At 46.1% G+C, this 17790-nt stretch overlaps 1 protein-coding gene across 6 annotated transcripts in view; it reads left to right on the forward strand.

The window, feature by feature from the left end:
* Positions 1-330: 330 nt before the first annotated feature.
* CACNA2D3 (calcium voltage-gated channel auxiliary subunit alpha2delta 3) overlaps positions 331-17790 on the forward strand; it is a 933834-nt gene continuing 916374 nt past the window's right edge. For 5 of the 6 annotated variants that reach the window (XR_004272347.1, XR_004272353.1, XR_004272348.1 and 2 more), the window contains exons 1-2: positions 367-608; positions 1286-1367. Coding sequence is in view for 2 of the 6 variants with exons in the window: in XM_032289509.1 (XP_032145400.1) it covers positions 487-608; positions 1286-1367 (204 nt within the window). In the remaining 4 variants the exon portion in view is untranslated. Of the gene's footprint in view, positions 609-1285; positions 1368-17790 lie in introns of all 6 variants that reach the window. The other variant, XM_032289508.1, reaches the window with a different exon arrangement.

The raw sequence follows: 17790 nt of genomic DNA on the forward strand, positions 1-17790 counted from the left end.
GCTCCGGCCCTCGGCCAGCCCGAGTGTCGCGCCCGCGGTGGCGGACTGCGGAGTTGTAAAGAACTCAGGGGCCGCAGTGGCCCGGGCGGGGCAGGGCGCGCTCCGCTGCGGCCAAGGACACTGGAGTTTGCGAGTCCCCGCCCGCGCGGCGCCTCCCGCCCCACCGCCCTCCCGCCGCGGCCCGCCGGACTCCCCCGGGCCGCCGAGGCGGGGCTGGGCGGCCGCCGCTGCTAGAGGAGCGTCTAGCTGCCTCCTCCCCCGCCCGCCTCCCTCCCCACCTCTTTTCCCTCCCTCCTCCTCTCCGCCCTCCCCGCCCCGCCACCCGCTCCTTTTTCTGCTCCCCAAGTGAGCCGGGCGCGCGAGAGGCAGGCGGGGCGGCGCGGAGCGGAGCAGGCAGCCCCGCGCGCTCGCCCACCGCCCGCTCCGCGCAGCTCCCCGCGGCCGCTCTCGTCGCCGCCGCAGCGGGCGCGTCGGAGGGAGCCCAGCATGGCCGGGCCGGGCTCGCAGCGCCGCGCGTCCCGGGGGGCCTCGGCGCTCCTCGCCGCTGCGCTTCTCTACGCCGCGCTGGGCGACGTGGTGCGCTCGGAGCAGCAGATACCGCTCTCCGTGTAAGTGCCGGCTCCTGCGCCGCCCGGGGAGGGGACCCGGCGGCCCGCGACCCGCTGTGCCCAAGTTTGAGCGCCTGCAGGTGCGGCTGGACAGGACCCGCCGCGGGCGTCGGCCTCACCGCTGGCACCTGCCTTTCGGGACCCGCGGCGGGCTGCGACGCCGGGGTAGGATGCTCTGGCCCCTGCCAGCAGGTTGGCGAGTGAGATCTGGAGAGGCTCACCTCAAGTTACGGCACCAACTTTGGAGCCTGTTTACCGAATCCAACTTCCATGGGCCGCTGAATTACCCCCCTCTTTGCTCCCCTGCCGCCCCACTTCTGTTTTGGGAGGGGGGATGGGTGGATTTCTTCTGACTGCTATTTGCCAGGTGATGCCCAGTTTGAGGGATTGAGTCCTCGGGCAACGATTCAAATGAAACTCAGTGGTCTTTTTAGAGAGCCTGGGAGACTTTGCGCCATTCTCAACTCCGAGACCCCCCTCGGGCCCCCTCCCGCGCTGCGCTCTGCAGTTTGGTGCTGGCAGTTTCCACCCAGGCGCTTTTTCTATGTTTTCTTCTTTTAAAACGTGTTACATCGCCCTGCTCCTTCAGCCATAGCCCCATGTGTGCGTGTGCGTGTGCGTGCGTGTTGACTGTGACTTGGGTGTTACATTTCTTCTTGTGCCCCTTCTCTTTGTAGGGTGAAGCTCTGGGCCTCAGCTTTTGGTGGGGAGATAAAATCCATAGCTGCTAAGTACTCCGGCTCCCAGCTTCTGCAAAAGGTAAGGTTTCTGTGGTAGCAGGAAGCGATGATTTTTTTTCCGGCACAGAAAATGGAGGCAGATTTAGTTTTCCAAACAAACGTGAGCCCCGAGCAGCATCAGTTATCAGAGGAGTCTCTGATCCCCGGGTTTCTTGGCATGGTACTGTGCAGTGACTTCTTCCTACCATCCGGTTATTTTTAGATGACACTTGATTCTAAACACAAAGAAAAGCAGGATACTCACTCGCACTGTCCTGGCTGGAGCTCGAAAACTGAGTGTTTTTGCATGGCTCTCGTCTCCGTGTTGGTATTGCTGTTTCAGTGCCAGAGCAGACGCTCCTCGGGCCAAAAAATGCTAACTTCATCCAAGGGGCAGACTCGGTGCCTATTTTTAATGCCTTTCACCTTGCAGGGGAGGCGTGGGGTTCAGTGTACCAGAGAAAGACGCTGCACTATTGTTTGTCATCCCTGCAGTTGTACAATCCCATTATTCCCCAATCATCTAGACCCAGGGCTGGGATGCATTACATCATTACAGATAAGGAGAATGAATGTGGTTATCTTTCCACTCAGCTGCACTGCCGGGTAATAACCTATGAGAGTAGTCCACAAACTTAAGAAATGGGTCTGCATCCATGTAATTCTGGAGAGTAATGAGAATGGAGAATTGATTATTAGGCTTTTATCAGAAGCTGCATCAATTTTAATTCAAACAGGCAGTATTTTAAGAATAAGCTTAAAATTGCGTTGTGAAATATATGGTCCTTCATTCTCCCCTTCAGGAAATAAAGTAAAAAAAAAAAAAAAAGGGGGGGGCCGGGGAAGAGAGATTAGAGGGGTTCAAAGAATTTCAAGTTAGCAGATCAACAGGATTAATCCAAATATTCTCTTGATAGGAAATAAAATTGGCCTTCAGGGAAAAATTCGCTGAAAATGGGTAGAAACAGCTTAAATTGTTATGTTAACTTTTAAGCATTTTTAAAATATGATTTTTGGGCCAATGTACCATATGTGTTATGCATGCTGCCTGGTAACCAAGTACGTATTTTATTTATGGCATTCCACTTCAGAGAGTAGCATTTTTGGGGACATCGTATGAAACAGTTTGCCACATGAAATCCAAATATTGTAATAAAGCGTTGGCCCACCATGGAATGACCGAAGTTATTCTGGTTTAAAAATCGCCGATGGTCTTATTCGTTGAAACCATGGAAAGATTGTTTGCTCCACTCTGTTGTCTCGGAAGGCATTCTTGAATTATAGGCAGTTGGTAAACACTTGAGGCTATGAAATGCCCTTCTGCAAGATGAGAATTTACATACCTGTGACCCACCTCGGCACTTATAGGAATTGCCTCTTTCCCTAGTATTCTTTGAATCTGGACCAGTCTGTCTTCTGCTTTGGCATTTTGCCCACTTGTCAGGTGTTTTATGTGATGAATTCTGGACTGTGGCATTGCCTGTGTATTTTTCTTATGCTTTTAAAGAAGGTAACATGTTGTATAACTTTAAAGAAATATTTCTCATCTGCATGTCGTAGTTGTGGCAACTCTAAAAGAATCCCTTCAGAGCCTGTTAATATTTTTTTGGTTGTGCTTTCATATCTTTTATCTCACATTTTCTAAGAACACATAAAATATGTTTTTTCCTTTCTCTCTGAAGTTACACACACGTGCGCGCACACACACACATGCACATGTGCACACACACTGCCCAAAACTCCATCAACCCTATTATTTGCTACTGTATAACAGTAAATTGGAAACAGCTAAAATGCTTCTCTTACCTTCTCATCAGCATCCTTTCTGATATTGAATTCACTAGCCCTGCTTTGCTTTTGTCATGTTTGCAGCTTGACAATTGTGTAATTATTTCCAGCTGTTTATGGCTTTGTTATCATTTCTTGCTGCTGCCTGGCATTTTGTAATCTGATGCTAGGGAAAGGTGAGGTGCTGCTTGGCATTGAGTTCCAGGGTGGGTGTCCACCCTAACCCTTGGTTTGCAATTGTCTGCTCTGTGGGCTCTGAAATACTCATGGCTTTGGGTTATTTGGCAGGGACTTTTGTGAGTGATGGGAAGGGCATGTTAGACCACTTAGGGAGCATTTTTCAGCTGTGTTTTGGCCTTCTTGGTCCACTATCCCTGCAAATGTTTCTGTGTTCTTAAAATTAGCAAAGGACATTGGTTTAGAGAGTTCAGAGTATGAATGGGAATAGACTTGAGTGCTCAGAGTGTAGGAGACATAACATCATTTGGAAAAACAAGGGGATAATTGCTTCTCTTTTGCTAAGTCTCAAGTTTCCGGCCATTTGTATGAGGAGTTTCTCCTCTAAGTCAGAGCTCTGTGCACCCTGCCGTCATATCGCTGTGTCCTTAACAATTAAGGTGCTTTCAAAATGAGTTAGAAAATTTGGTTGGAAAATGCATTAACGCTGTATTAAGGGGACTCAAAGGTGACAATACTATGTTGTATAATAGAGTGTAATTGCACTTTTAAGGCAAGGATGTTTTAGTTTTTCAGTTAAGTAAGGTGTACTGTATACCACCATATAATTTTATGTATTTTATGTAGTCTTTGACACTTTATGTTGTGAATCAATGTAGTACGTTCATTTTCAGAATGGAAGTTTAGTCATTTTTGCACTAAGGCATACACTTTACAAAGTAGTTATTGTAAATATATGTTAAATAATAGTTGGCCATGCATCTATTTTAAGGTGTTTAGAGACTGGGAAAACTGCCGTTTTGGTAACATGTTTTTATTAGGTGATATAATTTGAGGTAGCAGTATTGTTACTGACTTCATCAGTGTAAACACAGACATTTAGCAATGTACCTTGTTGTCATGGCTTCAGAAATAAGAGTGTTTTATCAGTTGTTTCTGTGTTTAATATCATGGCTTTCACTACTTTAGCCTATTATAATATATTAGGTATTCAGTGCCAGATTTTCCGTTTTTTTTTTTTTTTTTCCTTCTGTTTGTCTTTACTGAGCACAGGAATAGCAACCTGTTAGGTCCTTAGAAATAGGATAGTTTTGATTTTATAAAACGCGGTAAGCCATCTTTTAGCAAATTTGTCTGTTTTCAGTACAGAATGGAAGATTGTGGGACTGGTATGTGGGACTTGTATATTCATCTTGAGGGGCTTTAGATGCTGTGAGAGAAGAGCAGGCCTCTGGAGGGACAGTGCTGGTGCGCCACTGTGTGCCTGTGTGCTGCCTTGCTAAGCCAGCAGATACTGCAGAGGTTTCATTCACTTCAACTTTTAATTAAGTTTCCGATTTGACATATCCATGCCCGTCAGTGTTCAGCTGCCTCTACCTTGCTTCATTTTCCCCAAAGAATGCACTTTGTTTGGTTCTTTTGAGGAGGCAGAGTTTCATTACCTGTATATTTTGGGATTCAGTGAGAAGCATTCTAGTAGGTCCGGGAACCTAGGCTGTTAAACTCACAGTCTCCACGCCTCTAACAATCACAATCAAAGGCATTAAACTTAGCTGATTCTCATTTCATCCTCCTCAGGGAAAATTTGATAGGAGCTGGGTTTTTCATTCTATTTAGACCTGCATTTGGGGAACCAGTGTTCATAGGAATGAAGGGTTCCAGTTACATTTTCCAGAATCATGATGATAAATACACAATGGAAATACAGGTAATGTGTGTTTCTGCCAGTAATGCTAGAAAAGAAGTAACATTTACCTTGAATGCCTCATGCAGCACTTACCAAACACGCACGTCTTGGAATGCACAACGTGTTTTCTGCATTATCAACTATTTATTGAGAGAGCAGCTTTAATACATAAAGTTGATGTCCATTTCCACAGGACAGAGTCAGCAAAGTAAAAGGTTGGTGCTTTAAGCCATTTTTATAATTATGACTTTTCATCAATGTGGAAATCGATGGATGTTTAAATAATTAAATAGGTGTATTCACTTATCAGGAATTAGGTAGCAGCGCTGTGCTGTTCCTGGGAAGCCCAGCACTATTCAGATTGCTCTTGTGGAGGAGGCGCTGTTTTGCTAACATTTTTTGTTGAATAAACACAGCTACTTGCCATCCCGAATGATAAATGCGTTCAACCTATGCTGCTGATGCTTTAATTCATAGCATTACTTCAAATGCTGGACTTTTCCGTAGGAGGATATTTTTAAAAGTCTTGAAATCTCTGAAATAACAGTTTTTAATCGTTCAGGGCAGTTTATTGGTGTCATTGACACAATCACCCAGACAGTAGCAGAGCAGGGCAAACCAATGAGCTTTCAGTTTGTGCCTCTTATGCAGACATCTTATTGCACTTGTAGAGTCACTCATAGCCACCTGCTCACTTTATGTCTGAGTCCTTTTGTTCATATTTTTTCTTTTTCTTACTTTGCTTGTTTTTTTCTTCCTTCAAATTTCTTTTCTGGCAGATACATTTCTACTTTGTCTTTTCTCCCACTAGGAGCTTCTGCAGCCTGTGTTGCTCAGGAGATTGACAGATGCTAGTCAGAATTAAGGGAAAATGAAAACCTAGGCATGGTTTTCTGGGTGGAGGCAAACTGCAAATTTTTATTCCCATGTGGTTATAATTTTGACTGATTAGCATAGTGATCTCATGCTGATTTTAATTAATTAATTTAACACTAGTGCAAATTTTAGGCAAACACATGAATACCAAACCTCCCGATAATCCCGAAATCCACTGGGCCTGAGCTGGCACAGTTAGTGCTTCCAGTTTTTGATGAAGACATAGCCTTATGTCAGCATGAGCAGAAGTGAAAGAGATGTGAAACCATCACCCCCAGCACCTGTGGCCCTTCCAGGTGTTTCATTTCCCTGCAGTTTGAAGCACATGTTCTTGGAAGTGCAGCTTTGGGATTCTAGCCTTTATCAGCCGTGGATTGATCTCCACTTGGTGTTCAGTGTTCCCACTTACGTTGATCAATTCATGGTCTGGTACCTTGGGCCTACTTAAAGAATTGTACGTTTTCACCGAGGAGCCTTTGTTTCAGGCCTGCCATGAATCCTGATTTACCATTGTAGATGCCTGTGATGCCGGCAAATGGGCCTTTTCTTCTCTCCAGCACATCCCCCCTGTGGGACGTGAGCAGCAGCAATTTGAGGGGCCTCCATCTTTTGTAGTCACAGTGCTTGTTGACATAACCTTCGGGTTGAGACCACAGTATCTTCTACACAAGGAATATTAGCAGACTGTGTGTTCCCTGGGATACTGATTTGACTTAGAGGTTTGCTGTGGCCAAGACTGAGAAAAAAATAAAATAGATGTTATAAAATGCCAGCCAATACATTAGCATATGAGTTTTTTTTCCCTTTTTAATGTAATTTTTTACAAGAGACATAACAGCCTAGGTTTCATCTCAAGTGACTGCAGTGAAGCTTTTGTGTATCACTTAGTGAAAGGAAAAGTTCCTAATGTCAGGCTTCTGGTAAAACCTACAGAATCCTTATCAGCTGTCATTGGTACATTAAACAAAATTTTGCTTCTCCTTCAAAGGAATGAAATGATATAAGAAAGAGGAGGATGCATGATTTTTCGTGATTTTACTGAGTAGTTAGTGACCAGCAGACTTGTCCGAAGTGGTGGCTCTGTAGTGTGAAGCCGGACTCTGAGACCCCTCGACAGCCCAGAACTTTGGCCAGTGCTTACAACTCACCCTTGGCACATTAGGCGTTTGTACAGCTGATGTGTGTTAGGGGTTTCTGCATGCATAGTCTGTACATCTACTTTTCAGAAGGGAATTTTTGTTTTTATAAATACATCTTTGGAAAGAGTCCAGTTCATTTCTGATAAATGGTAAAGATTTCAACTTCCATTTGCTTTGAACAGCACTCATTGGGTGCTCATTCGCAGGCTGTTTAAATAAGGCATTAAATTTATAAGGTTTATTAAATTTATATGTTATATAGCTTCCCAGTTACCCCAAATCAAGATTATGGAAATAAACAACTCAGAAGCCAAACTATTAGTGCACATTTCAAGGCCGTATTGGAAAGGAAAGCATTATCTTTTCACAAGAAACGGATGGCTGTTCCTTCACTTTGTGTACTTCAGAGTATTTATCTTGGCACCTGTTATTGGAAAACAGTACCCTCCCAAGGTTAAAAGGGCTGTTATGCATGTAAATGATCTGGACAGGCAAGGTGGGCAAGGCTATAAATGCTGTGGGTTCACAAAACAGACCTCGAGTTTTCCATTTTAGGTGAAACAACCCAGTCGATAATCAGGGCCTGCCCATGCCATTACCATTATACTTATTAAGTGTGTGTGTGTGTGTGCGTGCGTGTGTGCGCACGTGTGTGTGTGTGCACGTGTGTGTGTGTGTGTGTGTGCCGGTGCCAATAAAAATGGATGCTACTTGTCACGGAACGTGCCAGATAATGCTTGCTGATGGGAAGACTGTTCTTGTCCTCTTGGATGCTAGAGAGGCTGACTTGAGAGAATGAACCAGGGCAGTAGGACAGAACTGAGTCATCCAGTCCAACAGGCATGGATTTGTTCAATGTCTGGGATTTTGTAGGCAGTTAGAATCTGAGGACTTGCTGAGACCAGAACTGGCTATGTAATTTGTGATCCCCAATGCAAAATGCAGAACCCCTTGTTAAAAAAATTATTAAGAATTCCAGGATGTGGCAGCAGAGCCTTAGACCAAGTGCGGGGCCCTGGCTAAGCCTCCTGTGGGACAGGCTGTCCTCGTTTTGGCTTGCTTTCTTTCTTTCTGGACAGCTCACCCTCTCAGCTCCATTTAGTCTAGGAGGCTTCCTTTGCCTACCTTTGTTCCATCTCCAATGAAATCATTTTCTTATTTTATGAGTAACAGGTCAAGAGCTTGGAGCATTTTCAAAGATTCACATCTTTGGAGATGCTGTGTTGTTAAAGTAAGGGTCATTGACCTTAAGCAGTGGCATCTCTCTTTTATCTTTTCTGTGTGAATTTCCAGTGTGGCCCTGGGCAAATTGCTTAATCTAATAGTATAAACAAGTAGCACTCATGCTGTAGTTTCTGCTTTCTAGGTGCTATGATGAGCCCTTTACATATGACGTCCCATTAAATACTCCCAGCAACATAATGAGGCAGGGACTATTATTCACCCCATTTTACAGATTGAGAAGCTGAGGCTTGCAGAACTTAGCAGCCTCCCCATGGTGACTGAGCTGGGGCTTCCAGGGTCTGCACATCTGTCCACAGTGCTACATTTTCTTGTCTTTGTGTGATCCTTTTTGACCCCAGTTCCTTTGAACAGAAGGTGCATAATACCTGTATTTTTGATCTCAGGATTTTTGGGAGGATTTTGGGAGGATTAAATGAGAAACATCTGGGATATTAATTTGGAAACAAAGCCTGGGATAACAGCTGAAAGGACATAGCCCTGGAGTCAGGTGGACCTTGATTTGAGCCCCAGATCTGACATTTCCTCTTCTGCTTTGCCTTGTAGTTTAACATTTCTGAACTTATACCCTTAAGTGAGACAGGCGACAATACCTTCTATCTTATAGGCTGTGATGAAGGTTAAATGAAATAAAATATGCAAAGCACTTAGCACCATGCCTGGCACATTGGCTTCTGCCAGCGAGTTGTCATCATTCCTAGTTGCAGTATACAAATGCAAGCCCTTCAGGTAATCTTCACTGAGCTTCTGTGGGGCCTGGCTGGATACATACCTGTGGACTTGGTGAATGAGCAAGTGCATGAATGGGTGAGTGCCAGGCATTGGCATGTAAGCAGGTGATTCCCTAGCTGGCCCCTGATAAGAGTACGTTAGAGCAGAAGGAGGGCTCCAGGGACTGTGGCCTCTGTCAAGATGTATACCCTTCCGCTTGAGATCAGCTCCCTTCTCCCTGAGCCTGGGGGGAGATGCCCGGAGGAGCCTATCACCCAAGGAACTGAGGTTGCCACGTCTGCCTCACAGCCCAGAGTGAGGTCCTTATGCCCCTGGAGATCCTGGCACACACAGCCATTTTCCCTGCTGTGGGAGCGTGTTCAGGAGCCAGCTGCAGATAATCTCTCATCTGGATGCTCCCTTGGACAGCATTTCAGTTGTTTAGAATGATGTGTGGCACATGGGAAGCCTTGGTTCTCAGGCCATCCTCTCATTCATACTGTCCCATTTCGTTACTAATGAACAAGAGAAACTTGGAATTTTTGTCACTTTGATCTTGTAATTAGTTCATAAAATTAAGGCAGTGTATGTCATGCACATTTAATGTGGCAGGGGCACAATGACAAAAGCATTTATTATGTCCCCAGGGAGGTGGATTTTTTTTTTCTTTCTTTCCCAAATCCTCCTAATCTTGTCCATTGCACAGCAAAGGTGGGCAGCTGTAAGAGGAAAATTTGCTGTTGCCGTAACATTGTGCTGTAATTTGCGAAGCGAGGTGAAAGTTGGAAATAGAGGGCAGGCGTTTGATTCTTTGTACCTGTACCATCCGTAATGCCTTTTCCATTGTATTGTTTGAGGCAGAGGTGGAACAATATTGTAAAAAGAACAATAGATGTGGGAGACAGTAAATTTATTGGATGCAGGTAATCTTCAGCCTCAAGTCATACCATCCAGCTTTACTCTCAGCCTCCTACTGGTTTTCATTATTAGTGAAATGTCTGTTAGTGCAATATTACTGCATAATGTACAAACAGCTCAGTGGGCATAGGCTTTTGCCCCACTGACATAAATGATAGTCATTTGACTTCTGGAATGGTAATGCTAAGTTTGGATATTCTTTCTTCTTGACTTTGGCCTGGGCCCCTGTTGGAATGCTATTGTCATTTGCTTTTATAATACGGAATTTGCACACCAACTCAGACAGCACACTTCAGACAAATCACTATCTGGCAACCATAAAGAGTGTTTGTGTGCGTGCGTGTGTGTGTTTTATATACGTGGGTTGTTTCCCTTTGTTAGTAAATACTGGTAACTAATTTCAAGTCCCAGAGTGTGTGGCCAAGTTCGGGTATTTCAGAACATCGGGAGCCACCTGGTTGCCCTGAAGTAAGATGTAATCCTCTCAGGAGAGGGCTCACAGCTCACTAATCTTTTGAAAAAGCCAACAGTGCATATTTCCCAGAACGGGAATTTCAGAATTATAGAGCCGTAGCTGGATTTTCTACTTGAACGGCAATGTTTTCAGTTTTTCTCTTGAAACAAATGCTCTATGAATGACAGGAAAAATACATAGGCTTAGAAAGAAATCAGAGGATTGACTTTTGAAATTCTACTTTGAAGAGAGGTGGCTGGTCTTGGGAAAGCAGAACTATGTGGAGTTGAGAATCTGAACCTGAGTGACAACAATCAGGTTTGAATCCAGGTGCTACTGCTGACTGGTCATATGACCCTGACAAGTCAGTTGCCAAGCCTCAGCGTTTGTACCTATCAAGTGTACACAATGGTATTAACTTCTAGGGTAGGACCTCAGTGTTTGTACCTATCAAATGGGCACAGTGGTACTAACTTCTAACTTGAGAGGCCCAAGTGAGAAGATGCATGCAGGATGCTTGGCAAAAAGTGACTCGTGGGGAGTGGATAGAAAAGGTAGATTGTTGTTATTGTTGTTCCCAAAGAGTTGCTTCTACACACACACCAGCAAGTGGTGGTTGCTGAAGACAGTAGTTTGTCCGCTTGGGGGGTTGTTAATGTCAATACCTCTAGAGGCCTTGTTCTGAATTTTCCATCAAAGTTGCCTATGACTCAGCTCTACAAGGGATTTTAGGCAGTAATAATAATAATGCAGGTATTTTATTTGTATTTTATGACGTGCGCTTTATGATATATCATTGAATTTCTCATAGCAGATCTGTTATGAGATCTGTTATCATTTGCGTCAGTTCTGGAGTTGCAGAAACATCTCTGACATCTAAGACAGAGGAAGATAACTTTGCCCAAGGCTACATAGCTCCAAGTGGCAGAGGCAGACTCTGAGTCCACATCGTGTGAATCCTACTTCAGGTGCTTGTGGTGTTGTGGGGTCAGAGGAAAGGTATTTGGGGAATTTCTAGGACCAGCCATTTGTCCTTTGCACTGGTCTTCCTGCGGTACTAGCTCATCAGAGTGTTTGGTGGAAACTTTTCCCCTGCCCTTACATTTTTCCCTGATGGAATTCTCAGTCTTGTTGCTTGGGCATTGTCATTTGCTTTCATAATACAGAGAACTTAAGTTCTTTTAAAAGGGGCAAGAGCTGGAAGAGAGGAGGGCTTGAAGCACCCAGTAAATTTTAGCTCCTCTGTTATTGCTCTTCCTATTCTTTATCTTTCTTAGATGCTTATTGGTGCTTATTATTATTTTTTCTCTTGATAAAGCCACAGTTTGGTTTTTCTGTACCATTGACAGCTAGCTTGAAACCCACACCCCTGAACTCACTACGGTTTTTATTTTGTGTGGAATAAGTCTTGCAGGGCCTTCCTTGTCCCCTGCAGGTCTGGGGTTCTGGGATGTGTGATATCCTGTGAACCCCTTATCTCCTTTGGTGGTGAAAGGGGAGGGGTGAGCAGGAAGCTGGGAAACTAGACGTTAAATTCCCCCAGGGCATGCTTGCTCTTTCTGACCTGGAGAGGTACCCTCTGCGGCACTTAGCACAGAGCTGTCTATGATGTGGGCTTCAGGAGTTTTTTGTGTGTGGCCAGCACGACGGTACAGATAAACAAAGGAGGAAGAGCCGCCCAGCCTTTTCCGTGTCCTTGCACGCTGGTGATGGAAATAAGAACACTGTAGAGTACAGGCAGATCACCAGGTCCTTCATAGCCCTTTCCCCATTTATGCTCCAATGCCAGGGTTTTATGAGTCTCAGCACCAGGCACGGATGCCGCAAAAAGTGGGGGCTGCCTTCCAGCTACAACAATCCAGCCTCGAAGCCCTGCAGGCGGGTCCCTTGCCCACAACCCTTGCAGTGCCAGCAGGTACTGCCAGACAGCAGAGCAAGCTGGTCCTCAATTCTCCTAGCTGGCCGACCCCCTCCTTGCCCCTGGGAGCATCCCTGCCCATCTGGGTCAGCACCCCGGAGGCATGGCAGAGTCTCCCCCGGAAGCATTCAGATGGGCTGAGGGGTCCAGGCGCCTCTGCAGTACCAAGCTGAGCAGCTGCTGTAGGAGCACTGCAGTGCCGGGCGGGTGCACGAGAAGCACCAAGCGAGACTGATGGGGCCGCCGCAGCCGCCACCGTCAACCTGGGGGAGGCAACTCAGCAAAGGCAATTAGGAAGCTGCTGCAGCTAATTCCGTAAAGCGCTCGAGCACCACATTACCACTGATATTAGGGAGAAATGTGAATTTTAATTTCTGTTCCCTTCGCCGTCACATGGGGTTGAGGCCCTGCCAGCATCAAGATGTCTGCGAGGTGTTTGCTGAGTGTGATCTCACTTTCTCAGGGAGGTGCTTCTTTTATTTGTTTATTTGTTGTTTACATCACTGGGGCTGGATTTCTGAGTCTGTGCATTGGAGGCTATTGGGAGCTGCATAATCTGCCCACTGCAACATACCTGCAGCGTCCACAGAACATTCCTTGGGCGACCTCACTGCTGCACACTGCATGGGGTGTGTCAGGCACCTTCACACAGGAGGAAATCTTTAACAGAGGCCATCAAGTGAGTTTGGGTTGTTTTTATTTACATTTGCATTCTGCAGGCACAGCAGTCTGCTCTCCCCCAAGCCTGACCTGTGGCTGTGCTAAGAGTCTGCACCAGTGCACCCCTGAGATGAGGGGAGACAGCTGCTGGGAAGTGGGAATTACGTGGATTTAATGGGGGGCAGTTTTGCCAAAAGACATTTGGCCTCAGCCTCTGCTTCCTTCAGATATCAGGACTGAATAGAGGGTCGTGTTATGAGGCTTTCGGAAGAGTCTTACCTCCAGCTCCTCCTTGGGATGGGACTCCTCCGTGGAGCTGTGACTTCTGCTCAGCAGAGCACTGTGTGTCCTGAGTGAGCAGGACCTAATGCCCACCTTGAACCTTCGTCCTGAGCCTGACCTACTCATTTAGAAGGGGATGAGAGGACTTCAGAGAGAGGGCAGGTCTTGGGAAATGACCCCTCCAGCTGTGAGTGCGTGTAGGGGCTCAGTGGCGTGCCCCAGGTCTCATAGTGAATCAGGAATGGGCCAGGCCTGCAACGCTGGAGTCCTGACTACCAGGCTTGGGCCCAGGCCAGTGTATTGAGGCCACAGATGGAAGAAGGTTCTATGTCCCACAGTGGGCTTCTTGGAGGACAGGAGGACGCAGCCCTGAGCCCCATGCCTTGTCTGCTCCCCGTCCCATGCCTTTCAAAACTATCCAGCTGGTCTCCACTGGAAATGTGTTCTAGTTGTTTATGCAGAAGGGTATGTTTGCTAGCTAACTCTCCTCAGATTCAATTGCGTTTGAGCCTGAATTTCACCTAGAGAAAATGTTTCTCCAGTGCATCTATTTTTAACAACCAAAATATTTTGTCCAGTGTGTCATCAGGGAGCATTCCCATTATTACCATTATCTATATAAGTGAAACCAGTAGGAAACAGAACAATTAGTCAAGCGTTTATTCAACACTGATAACCTCTCTAGAAACCTGAAGCCTCTGACCTTCTCCTTTTCCTCAGTTGAGGTTCAGATGATCAAATGCTTTCTTTTGGGTAGACTATCATGGTTTAGGGAAATCTTCAACTACCTTAACAGACTCCCAAGAATACATTTGCTTTTGTCCAAATGTTGGACATCCTTTCCTTTCTTCCTTCTCTCACTTCTTTCCTTCCTGCTTCAACAAACATCCATCGAATACTCAATGAGGTATGCAGAGGTATGCTGGGCACCCAGATCCCTTTGCTGCTGCGTCCACCTTTCCCATCCTCACCCTGAGTGCTTTGGTGACAGCACACTGCTTGAGTTCCCTGCACACATCCGTCTGCGTCATGCCTCTGTGCCCATGCCCGTGCCATTGCCCTGTTTACACTGCCGACCCTGCTGTCCTTGTCTGGCTGCTGAGCCTCAGTTCTACAGGATGTCAGATTTTAGCCTGCAGAAATGTCACCTGGGGAGCTTGTTAAGATGCATTATTTCAGGAGCCTCCTCCAAGAGACCCTGGCTGAGGAAGCTTGGCCCAGAGCCCCAGAACCTGCACATGAACAAACATCTCAGGTGACTCTCATTAGGTGGTCCGTGGACCATGTGTTGAGACACACTGTTTACATCTTGCCTCTGGGAAGGCCTCTGGCTTTCCCTAAAGAGACTCAGTCATTCCCTCCTTTCTATTCTGGCCTATCTCCCTTGCTAGCCTGTGCACCTCTTCTCTCCTGGCCTGTCACATCTTCCTTCATTGATTTTTCACAAATTCGTACACGTGGAGGCTCTGTTGTCCTGGGCCAGAGGCTGGAGCTGCTCTTCCCCCGAGCCAGGTCTGAAGTGTGGGCTGGCACAGGGTCTAACCTTCCTCAGTGTGGGTGGCATGAATGGAGATTTTCCCTGCCATAGAAATGAGGGCTTTGGAACAAGTCAGACATTTTACCTTTTAAGTCCAAAGATATCCAGATACACGTCTCCTTGTTGAAGCAGTTTATTTAGAAATCACTAAGCACAGTTGAATGGCCATTCTCCAATTTGTGAGATGGAAAGAAATTTGTTGACCTGTCACCGATGGCTTTTCTTCTTACCAAATATGTTACCGGGACCTGTGGTTACTAGCCCTTTAACAGAAAATTGTTTAGGGAACATCAGTTTGAAAGACGTCATCTGCTTCCTATAAAAGCCTGCTCTTAATCTCCCTGGTGCAAGAGTTGCTCCCTCAGGGGCCTTTTGGACACAGAACTGTATTTTTTTCTAAGTCAGTGCCTCTCAAACTTCTTAAACCGTGGCCCACAGGAAAAAAATACATGTTTCATTGCAACCCATTACACACAACCTCACATGTGAAGCATGTTTCAAGAAACATTACTTAGCCTTATTCTTTGCAGTGCGGAGCGGTATTTTGTACTTTATTCTGTTGTATTCTGTTCAATGCAAGTCGACTAGACTGGACTCTGCCGTACTCTGTTCTACGCTATTCTACTCTGTTTTCTCTTCTGTTCAATTCACTTTAGAAGGCTGGCTCTGACCTGTAACTTTATTTCACAACATAATACATGTGTTTGAAAAACCCATGCACTAAATGTTACTAGGGTAAATGATAAGTTAGTTAAGTTTTATTCTGGGAGGTGCAGCATTGATCTTTGAGTCCCACGCTGTGTTGTGCCAATAAATAATGATCATTGGTGACAGCTAACGCTTATCAGCCAGTCAAATGGCTATGCTGTCTGTATAAATTTCGTTTCACCTCTGCAACAATCCCATGGGACAGGTGCTCTGATGGCGTCCTTTTCCAGAGGAGTACACGAGTATATGGAGGTGACGTGACTTGCCCAAGGCCACACAGCTAGTAAGTGATGGCATCAATTTGTGAACCCAGGGCTGTCTGATCATGAAGCCTGGACTCTCACCTGCCCCTGCATTTGCCTCTTTCTTTGCCAGCAGCCACTTTAGTTGGCTCCAAGTGTTAGCACTGGGCTATGCGATGTGAAAGACGCAGAAAGAGGAAATTGGGAGATGGCATGCTGGGAAGCGATGGAGAAGAAATGTGAGAGAAGGCGGGGAGAGGGGAAGAGAGCAGTCTGTGAAGCCTGAGGTAAATCGTGGTCCTCAGAGCAGCTGGTATTTTGCCGAGCACCTAGAGAACCTGCAGTGTTTTTGCATCTCTGTTACAGTGGCTGCCTCCTCCTTAGAGCACCCACTGCATCTGGTATTTGTTATTGTACCTGCTGGACAATTATTTGTTTTTACATCTTCTCTCACGGGGGGTCATCATTTTGAGGCAAGAAATGATGGTTTGTGCTTCTTGGCATACCAGGACCTGGCCCAAGGAGATGTCACCAGGGTTTGGTGACTAGTGAGTGTATGAGGACATCCTTTAAGTTAATCCTCATAACTAGCCCACGAGTCATATTCCATCCTCATTCAGCATTTGGGGAAATTGAGCCCAAGATCACAAAGCTAGTGATGGAAGAGCCAGGTGAAGGACCACCATCCCAGATGAAAAGGTGACTGTTATGTTTGCATGTGTTTGGTTTTTGCCTTCTGAAGATTAATTTTGTCTTCTTCCACCTCCTCCTGGGGATTTCTCCTCTTACCATCTGGATCTGGTTTTCTGTATTTGGGTCCCTTTTCTTTGTGTTGTTTGGGCAGGATGTAGCCGGACCAGAGAGTCATTAGGCCAGGAGTCTGGCCTGGAGTCTGGGCATCCAGGTTCAAGCTCTGGCCTGACACTGCTGAGCTAGGGGATCTTGGGAAGCCCACTGCTTCTCCCTGGGCTTGCCTGCAGTAGAGCTCAAAGGTCAGCACAGTTCCAGAGGACAGCAGATCCAACCTCATTCCCCGGGTGTTCCACCATGAGATGGGCAGCACTTGGTTGTGACTTTCTTCTTTTCACTTAGTCCCAGTGTGCTCCCATCCCACCCACACCTATTGCCCTGCAGCCGTCTGCGTCAGGTGTGTCTGTGAGTGGAGGGAGGCATGCACGGGCTGCTGGCCCCACCTCGGGTGCTGTCCAGCAGGCACAGCAGATTCACACACACCCACTGCAGACAAGGCAGACTTAGCTGAATGGCCAAGAGTCGCATTCATGTCAGAGCAGGCAGAAATGACATAGCATTTGGCAAATTCTTCTCTGCATTTTTGCTGACATTATCTCCCAGGAGTCCTCATACCACAGCCTCATTCTTAGAGTTGTGTATGGGAATGGAGTCATCTTTGAATTGTAAAAGGCAAAAATAAAAGGGACTAAAATATTTGACATATCATGAAGTTCTGTGATATTTTAGACTGTGAGTAAATTGTTATTTATATAACCTGGTATATTCATTTCCCGTGATCCACCCTCCCTTGAATGTTGACTTAATAACATGCCTGACTAAATGACGTTAATTGCTTTAAACTGCCAAATTAAAAAAAAAGAAGCCAGCATTCATTCAACAAGTGTGGTGTGTTCACAGCCCAGGCTGGAGGCAGGGAGGAGTACAGCTGAGTTCTCTCTGGGGAGGGAAGGCTGAGATGTAGCCTGAGAGGCTCAGGAGAGGGGAAATGCACATCTCAGGAACACTGGCTGCTTGGGCCACTATAAGAAATGGAGTGAGGTTCTTGGAACCAGAAGCTGGCTGTGGGTTCGAATCCTGGCTCCACCAGTGGCCTAAAGCAGTTTCTTAGCTTCTCTACTTCCCATTTTCCTCTTCTTTAAATGATTGCTATTTCATTGGACTGTCATGAGGATTAAATTGGATCATGAATATAAAATCTATCTCAGTGTCTGACAGCTGTAGGAATTCAATGAATGACAGCAATCATTATTTTAATCTTGGCATCAAAGGTGAGACATCTCCTTGGGCCAGGTCCTGGCGTGCCATCATTTCTGGCCTCAAAAAGATGACCCCCGATCAGAGAAGGAGATGTGAAAACAAGTATTTATCCAG

Source organism: Sapajus apella, unplaced genomic scaffold (genome assembly GCF_009761245.1).
Source record: "Sapajus apella isolate SASKATOON/1434 unplaced genomic scaffold, GSC_monkey_1.0 scaffold23, whole genome shotgun sequence".
Classification (NCBI taxonomy): Eukaryota; Metazoa; Chordata; class Mammalia; order Primates; family Cebidae; genus Sapajus; species Sapajus apella.